The sequence below is a fragment of the Malaclemys terrapin genome, chromosome 7, assembly GCF_027887155.1.
Source record: "Malaclemys terrapin pileata isolate rMalTer1 chromosome 7, rMalTer1.hap1, whole genome shotgun sequence".
Lineage (NCBI taxonomy): Eukaryota > Metazoa > Chordata > Testudines > Emydidae > Malaclemys > Malaclemys terrapin.
This window is the reverse complement of record NC_071511.1, coordinates 106,414,254-106,434,804: the sequence shown is the minus strand read 5'-3', so window position 1 is coordinate 106,434,804 and position 20,551 is coordinate 106,414,254. Positions and strand designations below refer to the sequence as shown.

Here is a 20,551-nt window from a genome sequence, read left to right as displayed (position 1 = left end):
TTGTCCCGGCACGCTGGGGAGCAGGGGAGGAGGAGCTCCAGACTGCCGGAGGCGATCTGCGAATGCAGGGAGGGATCTCTGCTGCAGGGGGGAGGAGGGGCTCTGTCTGGCTGTCGGAGCCCCATGTAAGTGGCATCATCCGGCCGGCTGCCCTGTTAGCCGCGCGCGCTCTGCCTGGGGGGGAAGTCCGGACATTTACAAATTCCCCCCGGACGCTATTTTTAGCTCAAAAAGCCGGACATGTCCGGGGGAATCCGGATGAATGGTAACCCTACTGTTGACTCATATCCAGCTTCTTGTCCACTGTAACCCCTAGGTCCTTTTCTGCAGAACTGCTGCCTAGCCACTCGGTCCCTACTCTGTAGCAGTGGATGGGATTCTTCCATCCTAAGTGCAGAACTCTGCACTTGACCTTGTTGAACCCTCATCAGATTTCTTTTGGCCCAATCCTCTAATTTGTCTAAATCCCTCTGTATCCTATCCCTACCCTCCAGCGTATCTACCACTCCTCCCAGTTTATCCAGTCATACTGAGGGGAATAAAACCTGTATCTAGCTCTGGAGTCTTGCTTGTCCTCATGGGCATGCGATTGTAAGATATTTTTGCAGGGAACTGAACAATTGCTCAGGCTATGTACTTCACAAAATAGTGGTAGGATAGGCAATGAGATAGGTGCAAGGAATCACATCACATAGCTATTGACACCTACTAATGACGAACATCGTACAACTTGTAACAAAACAGTTGCCATATAAATTCATCTTCTAATTCAAACAACAAAATGTCATCTACTATGCTGAAGTTTACAAGCAGACAGGGTTTACATGAAATTAACATATCATTTAAAATGTGCCAAATTAACAGGCGGGAAAAAACCCACAGTCCTGTACACTTTAAATAACACAGTATTGCTTTATCCTGCAGTACCCCAGCTAAATGTCAAATGTTCTACACTGTCTGATTTAGACTTTGGTTACCCATAACACTAAAAACCACACACACAATAGCTAACAATAGCAGAAAAAAATGAGAATCAAACTGTGCTGCTTATCTCTCTATAGACCTACGTTACATCTTGTTTACCTATGTGATATAGGATCTTAATAGAAGAAAAGTAAAACTTGCTGGGACACCTAGGTCAGACTTAAACATAAACACCACGTTATAGAGTTATAACCAATGTATCAGGCCAATAGCAAACAGTGAATCTACACATTAGTGAAGTGGTTAAAATTAATTCAGCTAACCATATACTGAATAAGTCATCATTTATAAAATAAAGATCAAGTAAATAAATAAAACTGATATTACTGAAAAAGTGCAGTAAACTCCAATTAAGAGAACTATTGAGCATTGGCCTGCTAAACCCAGCATTGTGAGTTCAATCCTTGAGGAGGCCACTTAGGGATTTGGGGCAAAATCAGTACTTGGGCCTGCTAGAAAAGGCAGGGGGCTGGACTCAATGACTTTTCAGGGTCCCTTCCAGTTCTATGAGATAGGTATATCTCCATATATTATAAGGGAAGGGATAGCTCAGTGGTTTAAGCATTAGCCTGCTAAACCCAGGGTTGTGAGCTCAATCCTTGAGGGGGCCATTTAGGGAACTGGGGTAAAAATCTGTCTGGGGATTAGTCCTGCTTTGAGCAGGGGGTTGGACTAGATGACCTCCTGAGGTCCCTCCCAACCCTGATATTCTAGTCTACATAATAGCTGATTTGTGCTACTAGCCTACCTCTACTTTGAAATGCTCTCAAAACAAAAGGAAAACAACTTAAGTATCAATTAATAGGATTTCAACATATGGTAGAAGGATTCTTTGCCCACAGCATGAGTTATTTTGTACAGCATAATTAAAACAATGTATACAATTCCTTTAAACTCTCTGATGATGGATCACAACATAGAAACAATGGGTGAAATCCTACCCCCTTGAAGTCAATGGGAATTTTGTCACTGACTTCAATGGCACTAGCATTTCATTCATACTATAAACAAACAGAAAATACATATGAATTCAATACCTGTTTTTTTTTCTTTTTTTGACTAATCTTTTAAATCACCATTAATGTAATCGCAATTGCCTTATAATGGGGAAAATAACGTACATCCCAGGGCCAGATCCTCAGCTGGTGTTGCTCTGATGACGTGTATAACGCTGACTTTTTAGAAACTTTTACTTGTTAATAAAAAGGAGCTTCTTATGCCTTTGTCCTGGGAAACCTTGAACTAAGGTTAATGCTTCAAGAATTGGACTGAAGAGGTTGTTTTGTATTAGGGTTTCTTCTTTAATCCAGCTTACCTAGAGAAGCTGTAGCTTTTCCTACAACATATGCTGATTTGGTATTCCATTTTTCTTTAAGAGAATTACTCCAGGCTGTAAAACATTACATTATGTGTAAGCATTTGGCAATAAAGCATAAACACCAGAGTATTTGGACATCTGCCCAAAAGATTGCTTATTTATCTTGCGAAATCTGTGAGTGCACCAAAATACTAATAACCAATACTACATTATAAATGTCAGCAATTCTACGTGTACAAAATGAAGACTTTAAATCAGTTATATGGTTCACTATAAAAACAGTCTATAACATACTTCAAAAAGCTTTGGTTGAACAAATACTGTTTTCAATTACTTGTGTAAAGTAGTATTTTTAATGCATACTTGCACAGTACCAGATCAACTGTAACTTGTAATGCTCATTTATATTTTGACATTAACTAGGAATAAAAACTCAGTTAAACTTGCAGAAGAAAAAGAATTCCAGAGCAAAAAGTGCATGATAAACTGATGAATTTCAAATTGTGCAATAAGGATATCCAATATCGATTCAGTCTTAAACCTGAAAGCTTAGATGTAGAATAAATGCAAGATTTCATGCCAACCAATCAAAGAATAGTAAATAAATCCTATATTCATCACTGGAACACTTTAGTATGCAGCTTTATTATTTTATAAAAATAATAAGACAAATGTATACGCTGATTGTGCTTTGAATAAAAAGAAAAAATAGATCTATCAATATGGAAAAAAATATTATCCTAGAGAAGCAGACACCAAAATAAAATGGCTAGGAAAAAGCTTTTCCTTCTAAAAATGTTAGTTAAATTATAGCTTCACACTGAACAATGTTGTTCGGCTCCAGCCTCCTCTTCCTCCCAATTCCTGAAAAACTGATTGAGCAGAGATAGATCTGATAGGTCTCCTATTATAATGCCTTATATAAAACAACAGTACAGACTCACATGAAATATACTGAGTTCATTTCTGCCCTTGAGTTTTTTAAAAAAATGGCTGAATAGAAGTAGAAAAGACCCAGAGAGAGTCGTGCAAAAAAAACCCCCCAAAACCCCAGAAGAATGGAAAGCCTTCCATATAAGGTGATATTGAAAAGATTGGGACTGATTAGCTTAGAAAGGAGTCTGAATAAGAGGAGACATGTGTGACAGTACACACCTTGTATTCAGACCCTACACACTATTGTAATAATCTTCGTACAAATATTCCTTGTGAGGTTTCATTTCAAAACTAGTAACGCATTGATCATTAACATTTTTGCATGATGTATGCACAGGTGTGTACAAAAAGTTATGAATATATGCTGGAAATATGAGTAAAGTGTGTTTAAACCAGGCATGTCAGGGGAGATGGTAAACAGGTCTGCCTTAGACAAAGGATAGGGTTACCATTCGTCCGGATTTACCCGGACATGTCCTCCTTTTTGTGCTAAAAATAGCATCCGGGGGGAATTTGTAAAGCACTCAAAATGTCCGGGATTTCCCCCCTCCCCCGGCAGAGCAGAGCGAGCGGCTGGGAGGGCTGCAGGAAAGTCCCGGGCTGGACTCAGGAGCAGCTGTAGAGGAGCTCCGCCCTGCATTCTGAGCAAGTGTATCAGCACAAAGTGCAGCCCTCCCCTTTTGCAACTGGGAGCGGTTTCTGCCGTGCAGCGTAGCAAAACGGGAGCGAGAGCACTTTGTGCTGATACAAGGGCAGCTCTCCCCTGCAGCCCGGTCCGGCAGCACTGTGCAGGGCCAGGGACCGGGTTTTGTTGTGCTGGGGAGCGCAGCCACGTGTCCGGCTGGCACAGAGCCCAACACCCTGTTCTGAGCAGCAGGGTAAGGGGGCCAGGGGGCAGGAGAAGGGGCAGGGAGGTTCTGGAGGGGGCAGTCAAGAAACGGGGGGGGGCTTTTTGGGGGGAGTGGAGAAAGTTTTGGGCAGTCAGGGTACAGGTAGGGGGTAGGATCCTGGGGGGCAGTTGGGGGGGTCTTAGGAGGGGGCAGTTAGGGGACAAGGAACAGGGAGTCTTAGGTAGGGGGTGGGGTTCTGGAGGGCAGTTAGGAACAGGGGTCCCAGGAGAGGGCAGTCAGGGGACAAGAAGCGGGGGGTGGGGGGCTGGGAGTTCTGGGGGGAGCTGTCAGGGGGCAGGAGTGGGGAGAGGGATCGGAGCAGTCAGGGGACAGGGAGCAGAGGGGTTTAGATGGGTTGGGAGTTCTGGGGGGGGCTGTCAGGGGGTGGGGAGTGGTTGGATGGGGCGTGGGAGTCCCAGGGGTCTGTCTGGGGGTGGGGGTGTGGATAAGAGTTGGGGCAGTCAGGGGACAAGAGGCAGGGAGGCTTAGATAGGGAGTGGAGTCCTGGGGGGCAGTTAGGGGCAGGGGTCCCAGGAGGGGGCAGTCAGGGGACAAGGAACGGGGGGAGGGTTGGGGGTTCTGGGGGGGCAGGAAGTGGGAGGGGCAGGGGCGGGGCTAGGGTGGGGCTCCTCCCGTCCTCTTTTTTGCTTGCTGAAATATGGTAACCCTACAAAGGAATGTGTATTTGATTCTCTGACCAGCCTGATCTTCAGGCAAAGACAATGAAGGTTCACTTTTACATATTAGGTAAACAAAGCTGTTAAATTAAGAAAAGGGGAAAGAAAGAGCATGGAGCTTTCTTTACCACCAGACTTCATGTTGTCTTCCTTGCAGTTTGAAAAAACTTTATTTTGAGGGGTAACCCTCAGAAAAAATCATTTAAAAGGTTTATTAGGCCTGATCCACACTAACCCCCCATTTCGGACTAAGGTACGCAAATTCAGCTACGTTAATAACATAGCTGAATTCGAAGTACCTTAGTCCGAACTTACCGCAGGTCCAGACGCGGCAGGCAGGCTCCCCCGTTGATGCCGCGTACTCCTCTCGCCGAGCTGGAGTACCGGCGTCGACGGCGAGCACTTCCGGGATCAATCCGGGATCGATTTATCGCGTCTAGACCAGATGCGATAAATCGATCCCAGAACATCGATTGCCTGCCGCCGGACCTGGAGGTAAGTGTAGACGTACCCTTAGTCTATAAAGACAGGGGGTCTGAACCTCAAGTGATAAGCAATTGAATTAACTGATTGTATACAATATTACTATATTATAAAAGTGTATAGAGTGAGGTCTTTTATGAAACCCTATGACACAATAGTGATTAATATCAGTGTGAACTGTATATGTTAACACTACATAAGAAATTATGGAAACTCATAGGCTTTCCTGTCTGTGACCAAAGGGAGAAACAAGCTTTCCCCCAGATAGGGATGAAGGCAACTGTCTACCTGTCTCCAATGAAATTATGCAAGGTGTGACCAGAAATACGGGAAGTTCTATTTACATAGAGATCAGCAGGGGAAGGGAAGACCACAGGAAAGGAAAAACAGCATGAGGTCATCCTGCCTCTTGAAACAAGTTCATTGAACTTTGGAAAATATAAGCAAGGGCAGAAGTCATCTTTGGCATCCATCACTAGACAGACAGAAGGGAACAGAGCTTTTGCAAGCTGAGAAACATGGATCCTTCCACCAAGGGCGGGGGTAGAGAGGAAGGAAGGGTGGAAGTCTCTGGAAACTGAATATAGGTGAGAAACCATGTTGAACAAGGCCCGTACCTTGCTAGATTAAGTTTTAAACTTTTAGCTGTGTGTTTTCACTTTTATTTGCTTGTAACCCTTTCTAACTTTATTCCTTTACTTGGCATGACTTGGCCTACGTCCTATGTTAATAAATTTGTTTTATTTTTACTATAGACCAACTCAAGTGTTGCGTTTAAATGGAAGCATGTATTTACCTTATTTAAGTTAATAAGCGGTGATGTGATTTTGTGTCTTCAAAGAAATAAGAAGATTTGTTTGTTCCTCTAAATTGTCCAGGAGAGGGCTGGACAGTGCACAGCACATGGTTCTGAGAAAATTTGGGATTGGAAGTGTGTTGGGGTCACCTTGCTCGTTGTAACCCAGGCTGTTGGAAGCCAGAGAGGGGCTGTAGTCAGGCTGCTGGGATCACAGCTGCTGCACCAGGGATGTCTAGAACACAGACCAGACACTTCAGGGTGTGACCTGCATGCTTGTAGGCTAGCTGTGAGCATCCCAGGCTGGGAGCTACAGTAGCAAAGCATTCTAAGATGCATAGGTTGCAGGGCAAATAGTGGCACAACCCCCCCACTTCTCTGGACTGCACCCTGACCGATGACATGATAGAGGTATATATAATTATTTAAAATATGTATGTATTCCAGTAGTGCTCAAAAGCCTGAATCAGGATTGGGGCCCAACTGTAACAAGTATTGTACAAATACAAACGAGATGGTCTTTGCCCCCAAAAGCTTAAAAACTAAGGTGCTAATCCTGCAAACACTTAAATACAGGAACAGTCTCACTGAGCTGGTATTACTTACATGTGTAAAATTACTCATGTACATGTTTGCATGATCAAAGCCTAAATATGGAGAAGGTAAATCAGGTATTTCTAATTACCCTTGCTCATAATACAAGAACGAGGGGGATATCATTTGAAATGAAAAGATAAATACATTTAAAACTTGTGAAAGGAAATAATTGTTTAAACTCATTGCCAGAAGATAAAACATTGAGTTCTAGAGTTTAGTAGGATTTTAAAAAAGGATAAGATAATTTTATAGTTAATGAGAACAATCAGAATTATGTTAGTGCAAAGGGATGTCCACCCCACACAAGGCCTGAAGGGGTTAAGGTGGCGAGATGGGCCAATTAACCACCTAGGCAGCACCTGAAGGAGGTGGCAAGGACTAATTAGAAATGAGGCTGAGCTGGACAGGAACAGACTGGGCCTGTATAAAGCCCAGCAGCTGAGGGCAGATGGGGGCTACAGAGAGTGAGGCTACAGTCACTCCCAGGATAAGAGAAGGTAAGGTAGAACATAGCCCAGGGATACAGCAGTAAGATTCAGGACTGTGCAGACCTTGATGGCTTGTTGTAGGGTCCCTGGGCTAGAACCCAGTATAGAGGGCAGGCCTGGATTCCCCTACCAGCCACTGGAGAAGTGGCACTGTTAAGGGGCAGTGAATGGGAAGATTGCCTGGGACAGTGAGACCAGAAAGACTTTGACTCCCCAGAAGGGGAGTACTAAAGTGACCTGGCTGGAGGGCCAAGCCACAAAGGTAGAGCAGTGAGAGGCACAGAGAGAGTGATGAAGTGCCACTGCAGGAAGGGGCCTTGGCTTGGCAGAGCTAATCCCCAGGAGTGAGTAGAGCACCCCAGGACAGTTAGATAAAAGTATTAAAGGGTATATATCCTTGTTCTATGGAGAGTAAACCAATTATTAACTGCCTGGGGCCACGTCTACACTACCCGCTGGATTGGTGGGTTGTAACAGATCTATTGGGGATCGATTTATCGCGTCTCGTCTAGACGTGATAAATCAATCCCCGAATTGACGCCCGTGACACCTCGGCAGGAGGAGTAAGCGGCGTCGATGGGGGAGCCGCGGCAGTCGACTTGCTGCCATAAGGATGGCCAGGTAAGTCGAACTAAGATACTTCGACTTCAGCTATGCGAATAGCGTAGCTGAAGTTGCGTATCTTAGATCAATTTCCCTCCCCCAGTGTAGACCAGCCCTGGGAATAGAAAGAAACTTTCTCTATATGTGGGCTATTCAATAATTGTCCATTTATATGCTTTCTTGCACCTTCCTCTGAAGCATCTTGTACTAGCCACTGTTAAAGCCAGAATTCCTGACTAGACAGACTATTGATCTAATCTGGTATGACAATTTCTATGTAATGTTCCACAAGACTTTTCCACCCAACCTGGTGCATTGCTGTTCATTCATTATCATTTGTTCACTGTCTTTTGGCTACTTTTCAATCCACATGACATATTTTATATTCAAGATTTGAAAAAACTGTTTCAAGTAAGATTTCATGCATGCATGATGATGGGGATGGCCAGTTTCTAGCGGCTAGAGAATTTTCAGCGGACACCTATGTACAGTCCCAGAATATACCTTTATATATTAAAAACTGAAATGGATTCCTTAGTTGGTGCTTACTACTGTCCTAGCATTACTAAGAAGAATAACTTGCATTCACTTTATGGGGAAAAATGAAGTCTAATTAGTAACTTGCACTCAGAGTTTTTTGTTATAATAGCTAGAAAAATTATTATGGGGGGGGGGGACAAACAAACAAAATCTCTACATGTGAAAACTCACCTAAGCATAAAGCAGCATGGTGCCTTTAAATATTCAAAGTCAATTATTAGATACGATTTTTTTTAATATACACATACAGACACACTAAGTAGACTCTGGTGGGAGCGAGAATGAAATTTACAAAACTTCACTTAAAAAGACATAACCGAAGGGATAAATCTGCACTTACCTTCATTTTTACTACTCTCTCCCAAACATAACTTGGCAGCTTCTACTGCTCTTGGGCTGGTAAAAATTAAACCTTCATAATGATCTGGATGAGAGAGCTACCAAAAACAATTTAGAAAATATATTTAGATAAACTCTGAGAAGTTCAAAAAGTTCATACAGTGAAGGTTACAATTTTACAATATGAATGTTACAAAGTGGCAAATATTTTGATCACTTAATACAAGTAGCAGAAATATTAATGAGATTTATAACACTAAATTCAGGTTAACTCAAACTTTCACACAAGACAATGTTAATTCTGAAATCTGAATGTAGGAACAGACATAAATTCTTCTCACAGACTTGTATGTGAGAAAAGTGTATAGGGTGACCAGATGTCCCAATTTTATAGGGACAATCATGATTTTTGGGTCTTTTTCTCATATAGGCTCCTATTATCCCCCACCCCTGTCCCAATTTTTCACATTTGCTGTCTGGTCACCCTAAAAGTGTGTGATGGTTTTAAAATTCTTACAGGGGAAGCTAATAATTATTGCTAGCAGTAACTCAGAAAGTAGCGTGAGGGCAGGTGCTTGCCTCATTGCCAGGGTGAAGACTAGTTCAGATTACTGTCTATGCAAAAAACACCACCAATAAACATTTTCAGTGGGATCCTAATAATTGTAGGCCTGGTCTGAACATAGTAACAGATTACACAATTTAAACTCAGCACTTCAGGCAAACTCACTGGTAAAGATAAACAGTAAAACAAGTTTATTGATTATAAAACATAGATTTTAAGTAATTATAAGTGATAGGCAAAAAGTCAGGTAATCATAAGAAAAGAAAATGCAAGCACATAGTCTAAACTCTCAACTATATTAGACTGGGCAACATCTAAATTAAGCAGTTTTTCTCACCCCACTGGATATTGCCGTTCAGATTACACAGATTTCACCCTTGAAACCTAGGCCAGTTTCCTCTATTGGAATCTTCACTCTTCTGAGTGTCTTTCCTTGTTGCTTGCAGCATAGGTGCGGGGAGGAGAAAAGGCAAAGCATGGGGCCCCTTTGTGCTATTTTATACCCTTAGTCCATGTGCTTGGAGAACACAAGTCCAGGCATGTCTGGTGGGCATTGCTGAGTCCCCAGGCAATTCCCCTGGTGTGGCCTTGTGCAAGTGAGTCATTGAATTGTAACTCCCTTGCTGGACAATGGCTGTTGATGGTTGTTGGACACCCGCCCAGGCATTGGTTATCCCCCTCATTATTGTCTTTGGGGAGGTAGTATCTGGGCGCTTCCCAAACCCACAGCATATTTTAGTGACAATCATACAATGCAATTCTCATAACTTCATATGAACTGATGTTATACACATTTAGATGGAACAGTGGGTTTCAGCAGATCATAATCTTTCCTCTGATACCTCACATGGCATGCTTTATATGCAATATCACAATTATATATAGATGATGAATCTGAGGGCTACCGGGCACTCCCCCAAGGTATAGAGTGTCACAACATTTTAGATGTAAACTCTCTTAATGTACAATCTAAATCCAGCGTCAGGTTGGAAAACTATGAAGCAGTATTTTAAATTTTCAGGGTAGCTGCAGGTGTGTTTCTCCATTCATGGTCCCTCAAGGGTCACACTTAAATGTTTCTGGCTCCCAGCCGTCACCTCTCCTGGATGGAAACCAGTGCCCCACACCTTTCTGCCCTGGGGGCTTTAAGGCTGAACAGCTCCCAGCTTTATATTGCAATACCTCAGTAAGACAGTCTGCCTAAAAGGCCAATACCCGTCCTTTGCTTCCTCTTTGAAGGCTATGACCAGTGTATTGCCAGCACTTACAAATTACCACACAGCTCCTTCTAAGTCAGCACATTTATTGCTAAGGTAAAATCATCAGCATATAAAAACAACAACAACAACAAAACATACACGCATGCTACAAAGCTTACAGGGTCACTCCCAATTTCAACATAAGTCACGGGTAATGTCAATCCTTCAAACAGGGATAGCTCAGTGGTTTGAGCATTGGCCTGCTAAACCCAGGGTTGTGAGCTCAATCCTTGAGGGGACCACTTAGGGATCTGGGGCAAAATCAGTACGTGGTCCTGCTAGTGAAGACAGGGGGCTGGACTCAATGACCTTTCAAGGTCCCTTCCAGCTCTAAGAGATAAGATATCTCCACTAATTGATTTATTTATTAAACCTGACAACTAGGTTTTCCCCATGGTTGCAAGTTCATATCAGTCTTTAGATCAAGAACCAGAATGAAGGCCCTGAGTTATTTTAAGATGGGGCTATCTATCCAAAAGTCCTTTCTTGTCTGTTGGGCTCTGGAAAATCTAGTTTGAACTGGAATATGCAAGCCTCCCTCAGAGGTACTGTACTACCTTTGTGGAGGTGTTATAAACTGAACTATTTGTGCTGATCAGCCCCTTCTGTTTTCAATTTCTGAAGGAGCTGTAGTAACCCTTATCTCTTGGAGCGGGATTGGAGCGCAATCCCTGGCCCACGGATGTACCATTCATACATTTAATACAAAAGGGTCTCCCGAAGATATTACAGAAAGTTGCCTATCTGTCACAAGTATATTGAAAAGTGGATTGCTTCTGCATGAGATGATCCTTTAATTTAACAAATGCATTCTAAGGGGAGTCTTCCTCTGTGGGATGAACAGCTCTTTTGCTCCAATCCCTCAGACAGAGACAAACACCTACAGGATCTCTATCAAGCGTTCTTAAAACTACAATACCCACCTGCTGAAGTGAAGAAACAGATTGACAGAGACAGAAGAGTACTCAGAAGTCACCCACTACAGGACAGGCCCAACAAAGAAAGTAACAGAATGCCACTAGCTGTCCCCTTCAGCCCCCAACTAAAATCTCTCCAGCGCATCATCAAGGATCTACAACCTATCTTGAAGGACGATCCATCACTCTCCCAGATCTTGGGAGACAGGCCAGTCCTCGCTTACAGACAGCCCCCCAGCCTGAAGCAAATACTCACTAGCAACCACACACCACACAACAAAAACACTAACCCAGGAACCTATCCTTGCAAAAAACCCCATTGCCAACTCTGTCCACATATTTATTCAAGAACAACAAGGAGTCTGGTGGCACCTTAAAGACTAACAGAATTATTTGGGCATAAGCTTTCGTGGGTAAAAACCTCACTTCTTCAGATGCATAGAGTGAGGTTTTTACCCACGAAAGCTTATTTGTATATATATACACCTTCCTACTGTATCTTCCACTCCATGCATCTGATGAAGTGGGTTTTAGCCCACAAAAGCTTATGCCCAAATAAATTTGTTAGTCGCTAAGGTGCCTTACCTTAAAAAGTTTAAATTTGTTTTTTAGTTTTAATAATCATGTAACAGACCCAGGTGCTTGGCAACTGACTCAATAAGAATGTCTAAACAAACATCAGAGTAGAGGGTTTAAAAAAAATACAGGAAAGAAAATCAATTTTATGAGAATGAATTGAAAATTTTGAAGTTGTTTCCAGCTTGCAGGGTTCAAAATGGAACCATTTCTCACGCTCCCCCTTCCCCCCAAATTTTCAGGAAATACCTTTTAAAAAATGTTTGAATTTTTGTGTTTTCCTCCTATCACTTTTTGCCACCAAGTGCAATAAAATAAATTATGTGCAGGTACATAATTTGTCAGTAACTTTTCATTTTTCCTAACCTTTGAGAAGTTGTAAAATAGCAAAAGGAAAAATGAAACTAATTCTGCCACAGTAATTATTCAGATGTCTCCAGTTTTTGAAGAGTCTGAATTTTCATTTTTGCTTTTGCCACTCTAGCTTCTCCAAGGTAAAGAAGTTTTGAAAAATTACAGTGGCAAAGGGAAAAATGAAAAAGTGACACTCTCCCTCCCCCAAAAACCTAGCTATGATTAATTTGATGGCAAAATGGAGGGGCGAAAGGGGGCAATAATTAAAATTTTTGAAACTTTCAATTTCAGAAAAACAAAAAACAGAAATTTTTTAAAAAAACAAAAGCTTTTTGTGAAAGTTTTGAGTTTAGTACAAAGACCATCTTTTGTCCCCAAGATGTTTCAAAACAAAAAATGTCAACCAGTCCTACTAAACACATTTCTGTTTCTTTCTCCAGCTCACATGGTCCTTCCCTCCTCTCTCTCAAGTCCACAAAATCCCCATTATTTAGAGCATTCTGTGGAACACACCACTGGGCACCTGTCAGGTAGGGAAACTTGAATAGTAAACAGTGTCCTTAGAATCTAGGCAACAGGCGGTTCAAATCATACAAGTTCTTACTAAGGCCTATCTTTTTCTTGCATAAACCCACCTTCCTGTATATACCTTCCTTTATATAAATCCTAGTGTTACAGCATGCTATGCCATAGGCAGGAGCATAGAAGAAAGCACAGTCAGATCTTGGTTTAGTTTCCAGTTAACAAACAGAGGTCACTGATGAGCAGCTCAAACCACTAAGTGTGTTGTCCCCATGCCCAGTGGTTTTCAACCAGGGGTCAGGGTGCCCTGAGGGGCCACAAGCAGGTTTCAGGGGGTCCGCCAAGCAGGGCCGGCAGTAGACTTGCTGGGACCCAGGGCAGAAAGCCGAAGACCCACCGCATGGGGCTGAAGCCCAGGGCCCCAAGTCCCGCCACCCGGGGCTGAAGCTGAAGCTTGAGCAACTTAACTTTGCAGGGCCCCAGGCAATTGCCCTGCTTGTTACCCCCTAATATTGGTCCTGGCTTTTATATACAGAAAAATAGTTGTTGTGGCCATGGAGTTTTTATAGCATGTTGGGGGGGGAGAGGGGCTCAGAAAGAAAAAGGTTGAGAACCCCTGCCCTAGCCCCCACTAGTTTGGGGGAACAAGAAAGCAAGTCCTAAATTCAAAAGCCTGTTTTCTTGCCAGGCAGCAGCTCCACTTCCATGGCAAAGGCTTCTAGGCAATTGACCTAGTATTATAGTCACTGCAAGACTGGCTATAGCTCATCCCAGCGGAATCTGTCAGGTTAGTTACATGAGAAGAGACTACATCATCTAAGGGCTGGTCTTCCCTACCCGCCCGGATCAGCGGTAGAAAATAGATCTCTCGGGGATCGATTTATCGCGTCTCATCAGGACGTGATAATTGATCCCAGAATCGACGTACGTACTCTACCAGCCCAGATAGGAGTAAGCGCCGTTGACGGGGGAGCCGTGGCGGTCGATTTGCCGCCATCCTCACAGCGGGGTAAGTCAGATCAGATACGTCGAATTCAGCTACGCTATTCCCGTAGCTGAATTTGCGTATCTGAAATCAACCTCCCCCCATAGTGTAGACGTAGCCTTAGGATGTCAGAGGGATGAGTTTTGCATGCTCAGTAAGTTCTTCACCATGGTTAGTAGCAGCTTTTTGGTCCAATTAGGCAATGAGGGACGAGACTAACAAGATACATACTTAAGGAGGGGACTAGAGTTGTGGAAAAGTTCTTTAACTCCCTATCAATTCAGGAGAGAAATAGGAATACAGATAGCAGTGAGGGGGTATTATTGAATCAGGATTAGTCTTTGTAGCTTGGCAGTCATAGGGCATAATTTCTCCAACAGGACTACTAAAAGGTTGAAATCTTACCTTTTCAAAGAAAGTTTGAAGAGACACAAATTCAAATGACAAAACAGGGATTAAAGCTGCTTCAAATCCATATAATCCTAATTCCTATGGATAAAAGTATATCTAGTCATTGGAATGCATCACAAATAGTGGTTATTTATAAGAATGGGCTTTTAGCAGCAGAACTATTCAACTACTTTTCTGAACTAAAATCCAACACTATCTATGGAATTTTTGGTTGTTTTTACTGATGAATTTAGTGCTGCTGAAAGATATTGTACTGACAGTCCTGGAGACTGAAGCCCTCTATTTATCCATTGAACAGGTACAATATAAGCCAGAGTGGGCAAACTTTTTGGCCCAAGGGCCACATCTGGGAATAGAAATTGTATAGCGGGGCATGAATGCTCACAAAATTGAGGTTGGGGTGCGAGAGGAGGTGAGGGCTCTGGCTGGGGGCGCGGGCTCCAGAGTGGGCCCAGAAATGAGGAGTTCAGGGTGCGGGAGGGGGCTCCGGCCCGGGCAGGGGGAGTGCGGTGGGGGGGGGGTGAGGGCACCGGCTGGGGGTGCAGGCCCTAGGGTGAGGCTGGGGATGAGGAGTTTGGGGTGTAGGAGGGTGCTCTGGGCTGGAACTGGGGGGTTCGGAGGGCGGGAGGGGGATCAGGGCTGGGGCAGGGGGTTGGGTGCGGGAAGGGATGCAGGCCCCGGATGGAGGGGCAGGCTCTGGGGTGGGGCTGGGGATGAGGAGTTTGGGGTGCAGGAGGGGGATCAGGGCTGGGGCAGATGGTTGGGGCATGGGGAGAGGCTCAGGAATGCAGGCTCCGGGCGGCGCTTACCTCAAGCAGCTCCCAGAAGCAGTGGCATGTCCCTTCTCCAGCTCCTAAGCGGAGGCGTGGCCAAGTGGCTCTGCACGCTGCCCCGTCCGCAAGCACCGCCTCTGCAGCTCCCATTGGAGCGCTGGAGAGGGCCATTGGAGTGGGGCCATCGGAGCGCGTAGGAACTGGAGGGGGGCCATGCCACTGCTTCTGGGAGCCGCGTGGAGCGGCCCCCAACCCTGCGCCCCGGCTGGAGACCGGAGCAGGGCCCTGTGGCTGCTTCTGGGAGTGGCCCCTGAACCTGCTCCCTGGCTGAAGCGCCGGAGCAGGGCAAGCCCCAGACCCTGCTCCCCAACGGGAGCTCGAGGGCCAGCTTAAAATGGCTGGTGGCCGGATCCGGCCCGTGGGCCGTAGTTTTCCCACTCCTGATATAAGTGGTCTCTCACCACTGATGTGCCTCAGTACTAAGGGCCCAATCCTGCAAATTGTTGCATACATGGAAGGTTCATTAAAGCCAGTGGGACTATCTGCACAAGTAAGAACTGCCCACGTGAATAGGTTTTGCAGAGAAAAGGCCAATTATAGGGGTAAAAGGTATTTAAGTATCCAATTATGTTCTTGGACTCTCAATGGAGACTGCTAACAATTGTTTATAACAATTACAAAATACTGTAATCATAATTCTGATCTATGTGAAAGCAAACTGATATTTAGTCATTTACCCCATTAAAAACTAAATTCAATAACAATGGATGATTACCAGCTAAGAACTTTAACTTTGATTTTACTGCATAACTATCATATCTAAAACTACTTTTTGTAATAGTGCAAATTACACTGGAAAGTCAGTTTTCTCAATAGATACTAACATTTCAAACACTTTTTCCTAGTTTTGTAACATCCAATCAACTCAATGTTTAATTGCTAAGTATTATTATTAATTTAATAGTGAAACAACACAAGGGATAGCTTCCCCCACCCCCATGTTACCTACTTGAATATATGGATCTGGTCCTGAGTCTCTGTCTTTGGGCTCCTTCAGTAACAGAACCTTCATTGTTTACCAAAAATGGCTACAGAACATTGAAACACAACAAAGAAATATCTAAATTAGATCTAGAGGACTTCTCTCTGTACAATGCCAGTAAAAGTTATGCACCACAATAAACAGCATAATTGACAGATACACTACTGTTTACATAATGAGTAAGCAGTTAACGAACATTCTCTGGGAGTGAACATCCACCCTGATAAGGCCAGCAAAAAGTATGTTGGTTTTGAATGATACCACTTACAGAGAGACAAACGACAATGAAAACCAACAAAAAGAATGCACTTTATAGGAAAACACTTTTAAAAAGGAATAATAATCTAAGTAACATATTAACATAATAATATAATGAGCATCCTCTGACAGCTTTGCTATTCTATTCTCTATTGGTTCTTATACTGACCTCATCACATGGTATTTGAGCACCTTCCAGTGGTGCACTAAGCCAGCATTTCTCGCATCCAGCCACAGCCGCCTGGCAGTGATGGGGGGGGGGGGGAGTATTGGCCCCTCCTCTGGGCCTGCAAGTAGGGGCTGGGCCCTGCCCCCAGGGCTGGCTCTACTGTTTGCCACCCCAAGCAGCGTGCCGAATTGCCGCCGCAGATGGCGGGGGCAGTCCGTGTGCCATTAGGGCGGCACGCGCATTTCGGCAGCAGCGGCAATTCGGCGGCAGCTTCTGTCTTCACCCAGAAGACAGAAGCCGCCGAATTGCCGCCACGGGCAGCTGAACGTAGAAGCTGCCGCCGAATTGCTGCCGCCGTGCAAACACGCGTGCTGCCCTAACGGCACACGGACAGCCCCCGCCGTGCGGGGCAGCAATTTGGCGCCCTGCTTGGGGGGGCAAAAATATACGGACTGCCGCGCCTTGCAGATTGCCGCCCCAAGCACCTGCTTGGAATGCTGGTGCCTGGAACCAGCCCTGCCTGTCCCACTCTGGAGCCACAAACGCCAGAGCCACAGCCAGTGTGAGTTCCCCACCTTCCCGTAGCCAGAGAGACTCATCCAGCTTCAGCCCTGGGGTGGCAGGTGGAAAGCTTCAGCCACGTGGCGGCAGGCTCTGGCCACTGGGGTTCAGGCTCACCACCTGCCTCATCGCCTCAAGCCCGCGCTGCCGCTCTCAGCCCCTAACCCATCCACCCCATCACCCCTGGCCCCCAATGCTTCCCTACCCTCCACCCCATCCAAGGCTTAATTTGTCCCCTGGCTTGCCAGGGCTGTGTAAGTCTAATGTGAAAAGTGATATTTGTATGTTTGTTAATATCACTTTTCTCTGCCCCACAGCTAGCTAACAAGTCTGCTGCTGTGAAAAGTGATATTAACAAACATACAAATATAATTTTTCACAGAAGCAGACTTACTAGCTATCAATTCTATTTAAAAGAAAAAAACAGAAACCAAAAAAACAAAAGAAACAACAAAAAAGACAAGAACATGCAAAGCCTTATTTGTATTTCTATTCTGTTTAGGTCCAGTAAAGAATAGAGACAACTGTACATTGTTGTTATTATTGAGTCTGCAAAAAACCCAACAACCTTACATATATAAATTACAATGATTTGGACAGGTATATGTGCATATTTATTTGTTTTTCCTAAAATTAATTACGTTTTTCGGAAAAACTGTCATAGCAGCCACCAGCAAGAGTTGGTGGCCGCACTCTGAGGACACCAAAAAATGTGTTGTGAGAACCCCTGCACTAAGCTACATAACTAACATCTGTCACATTTATTCTTTCATCCTCTCCCCATGGAGAAAAGTGTATGTAGCAGAATGTTTTATCTTGGAATTTATTTTAACAATATGTGTATTTCAGAGCACACACTTCCAAATGAAGTCAACAGAAGCTGTGAGAGCTCAATATGTCTGAAAATCAGACCCCATTGAAGTCAATGAGACCAGCTAGTCGTGCTTAAAAATAGGCATGAGCTTAGATACTTTGCTGAATTGGGGCCTAAGTGACTTCTCTCCTACAGGACAATTCAATATCAGAGCCATGACTGGAACTCATAGTACTACTTCCTGTTGCTGAGGTGTTAATCATGTCTCCTGAGATAAGGTTGTGATGACAGTTGCATGATAATAAGTCTAATTTTGACACACACATCCTCTTAACTTTTCATAGGAAGAAGATATTCCTATGAACATTTTTATGCTTAATTTAGAGGCAGCAAATATTTTGGGGAGTGTCAAACAGAGCTTTTTTTTTTCTTGAAAAATACGTGTTCTTGTGATTTTTCAGCCATTTATAACTTTGAAACAAAATTCCAAAGTCAAAATAAACAAAGTTTGGTATACCCCTCTGCAGAGTATAGGTTATTAGAATTTTGATTTTGAAACTAAAGGCATTAACAATCTTTCCTGCTATTGACTGAATCTCCACTAGCCACTCCACCATATAAAATGTAAGCATTTCAAAACTTCAACCAGTTACTGATTAACACTTAAGAAAAATGAACTTAAAGCACTGGCAGAGTTGTTAAGGTTCACTGAAGAAGAATCCATTTTTGAAAGAATTTATGCAATTTACTATAGCACAGCTCTCCTCTTGTAGACATTAGCAAGTCCAGAGGAGGCAACAGAAGGCAATGTATCCGGGAAGATCTAAGCCCAACGTCCCTGCCTGTGGCTGACAGACCAAATAAGATACACAGGAGGACATCTCTGCTCCAAATTCTCTTATATAGACTAATGTAGTAGGTCTCAACTTTGGTAGACTTCATCAAGCCATCAGGAGGGTATGTGCCTTTCTATCTGTCTGTCTGTGAGTATATACATGTTGCTGGGGGGGGGGGGTCAGATTTTTTTTTTAAACATAGGAAATTCACACAAACTTTAACTTATTCTTAAAAGTTGTTCCAGTAATTACTACAACTGTTATATAAATTACATAAAAAGAAAATTACAATTAAAAAACCCAACAGTCTAAACCTTAGAAAGTATTGAAATTATTATTAAGGAAACATATATGTACTCCAATATCCTTATAGTTCATACATTCTCTTAACAATAATGACACACACACTTCATAAATTACCTGACCGCAACATGAACTTACAAACTTTTCCAAAATATACGTCACTAATTATATACTTTAAATAAAAGATGGCATACATATAATGTCATTTTAAGAAATCCTTTCACCTCTTTCAAGATAGATGTATAATGTTTAATAATACTAAGAATGAAATAATCAAAAATGTAAATCTAAGAAAAAATGAAAATCATCCCAAGGCAATAATTCTACTAGGGAAGAGTAAAAAAAGCCAAAATAGAGTTACAAAACCCCAGAATGAAATCATAAAGTTGATTCAGGTGCATTCTGGAAGGAGGGGAGGTGTCATTGATGTTTCGGATGTAGTCAGAACCAAATTATCTCCCCATCATGTAGCCTGTGTCAAATACTGAATAATAATAAACAGGTAAGCATCCATACTTAGAAGCTTATTATAGGCTTCCAACTATCAAATGAATTCCACTGTTTAGTTCTTATGGGCAAAATATATATTAAAACTAAAGAAAAATTATTGGGAAAAGTCTTGTAATATCACAGACTACTCTAATATGCAATTAGCTGAATGCCCACTTTACACAGAAATCACACAACTTATGTTTTGGACTCAGCCATCTGGTTTACTTTGAGTAAGCCTGCTTGCTCCTGATACCATGGCTTGCTTTAATTTCTGCCAGAAGGCAGCTACTTTATTGACTTCAAAGGGATTGCAAAGTGTGTGACTAAAAACAGAATTTGGGCTAGAGCGGCTGCAGATTTGTGCACTCCTGTAATATTTGTCATGACATGCTAGTGTCCTTTGAAGGGCTTTGGTGCACCTGCTGTAAAAGCAGCTACAAATCTCTCTGAACCTTGTGTCGTCTTTTCCTTCACAGTTCAGGCAGGTTTATGTGGCAAATATATTGACATGTATGATCAAATATAAAGTGACATAATGTACCAGTATGGCAATGCTCTCACGCAGCAGAGATGTCCTATAGAAGAGACAAACCTTGCATTGTTTTGGCTACAGCCTATCCAAATTCATTTTTCTTAGCAATTATGCCCTAGGACAACTGACATCACCGTGAATGTAGGCACAATGCCACCCTAACAGATGGGGATGAGTACAGACAGCCAAAAAGCCGAGTATGGGAAAATATGCATGTTGAATATGGTATTCCCAAATCAGAAATGTTGAAACAGCTGTTATTGCTGAACTTGTACTCCCATGACTAAGTGAATATATAATCAGTACTTAAACTATAAATTGGATTTCCTTTAGAAATAATACTTTTTAAAAGTAAGAGCTTTTGCGGCTTATTACAAGGTGTTATAGGTGCCACAGAAACAGGAATAATAATCTGTATTTATAATGGATTCTTCAAATCCTTGAGACTCTGAGAAGAAGCCCCTGAAATTGGCTAATGAATTATTATTCGGAACAGCTGGATTCCCACTGAATAAACTGAAAGAGTATAGA

General features: G+C 43.1%; 1 protein-coding gene across 1 annotated transcript in view; it reads right to left on the bottom strand.

Annotated features, from left to right (window-relative positions):
• The window catches only part of UROS (uroporphyrinogen III synthase), a 40,173-nt gene that overhangs the window by 18,305 nt on the left and 1,317 nt on the right, over positions 1-20,551 (bottom strand). Inside the window, exons 2-5 of the mRNA XM_054033442.1 lie at positions 16,023-16,101; positions 14,235-14,318; positions 8,653-8,749; positions 2,300-2,374 (exon numbers count right to left, since the gene is read on the bottom strand). Of these exons, the coding sequence (XP_053889417.1) occupies positions 2,300-2,374; positions 8,653-8,749; positions 14,235-14,318; positions 16,023-16,085 (319 nt within the window). The 5' untranslated portion in view covers positions 16,086-16,101. The remainder of the gene's footprint in view (positions 1-2,299; positions 2,375-8,652; positions 8,750-14,234; positions 14,319-16,022; positions 16,102-20,551) is intronic.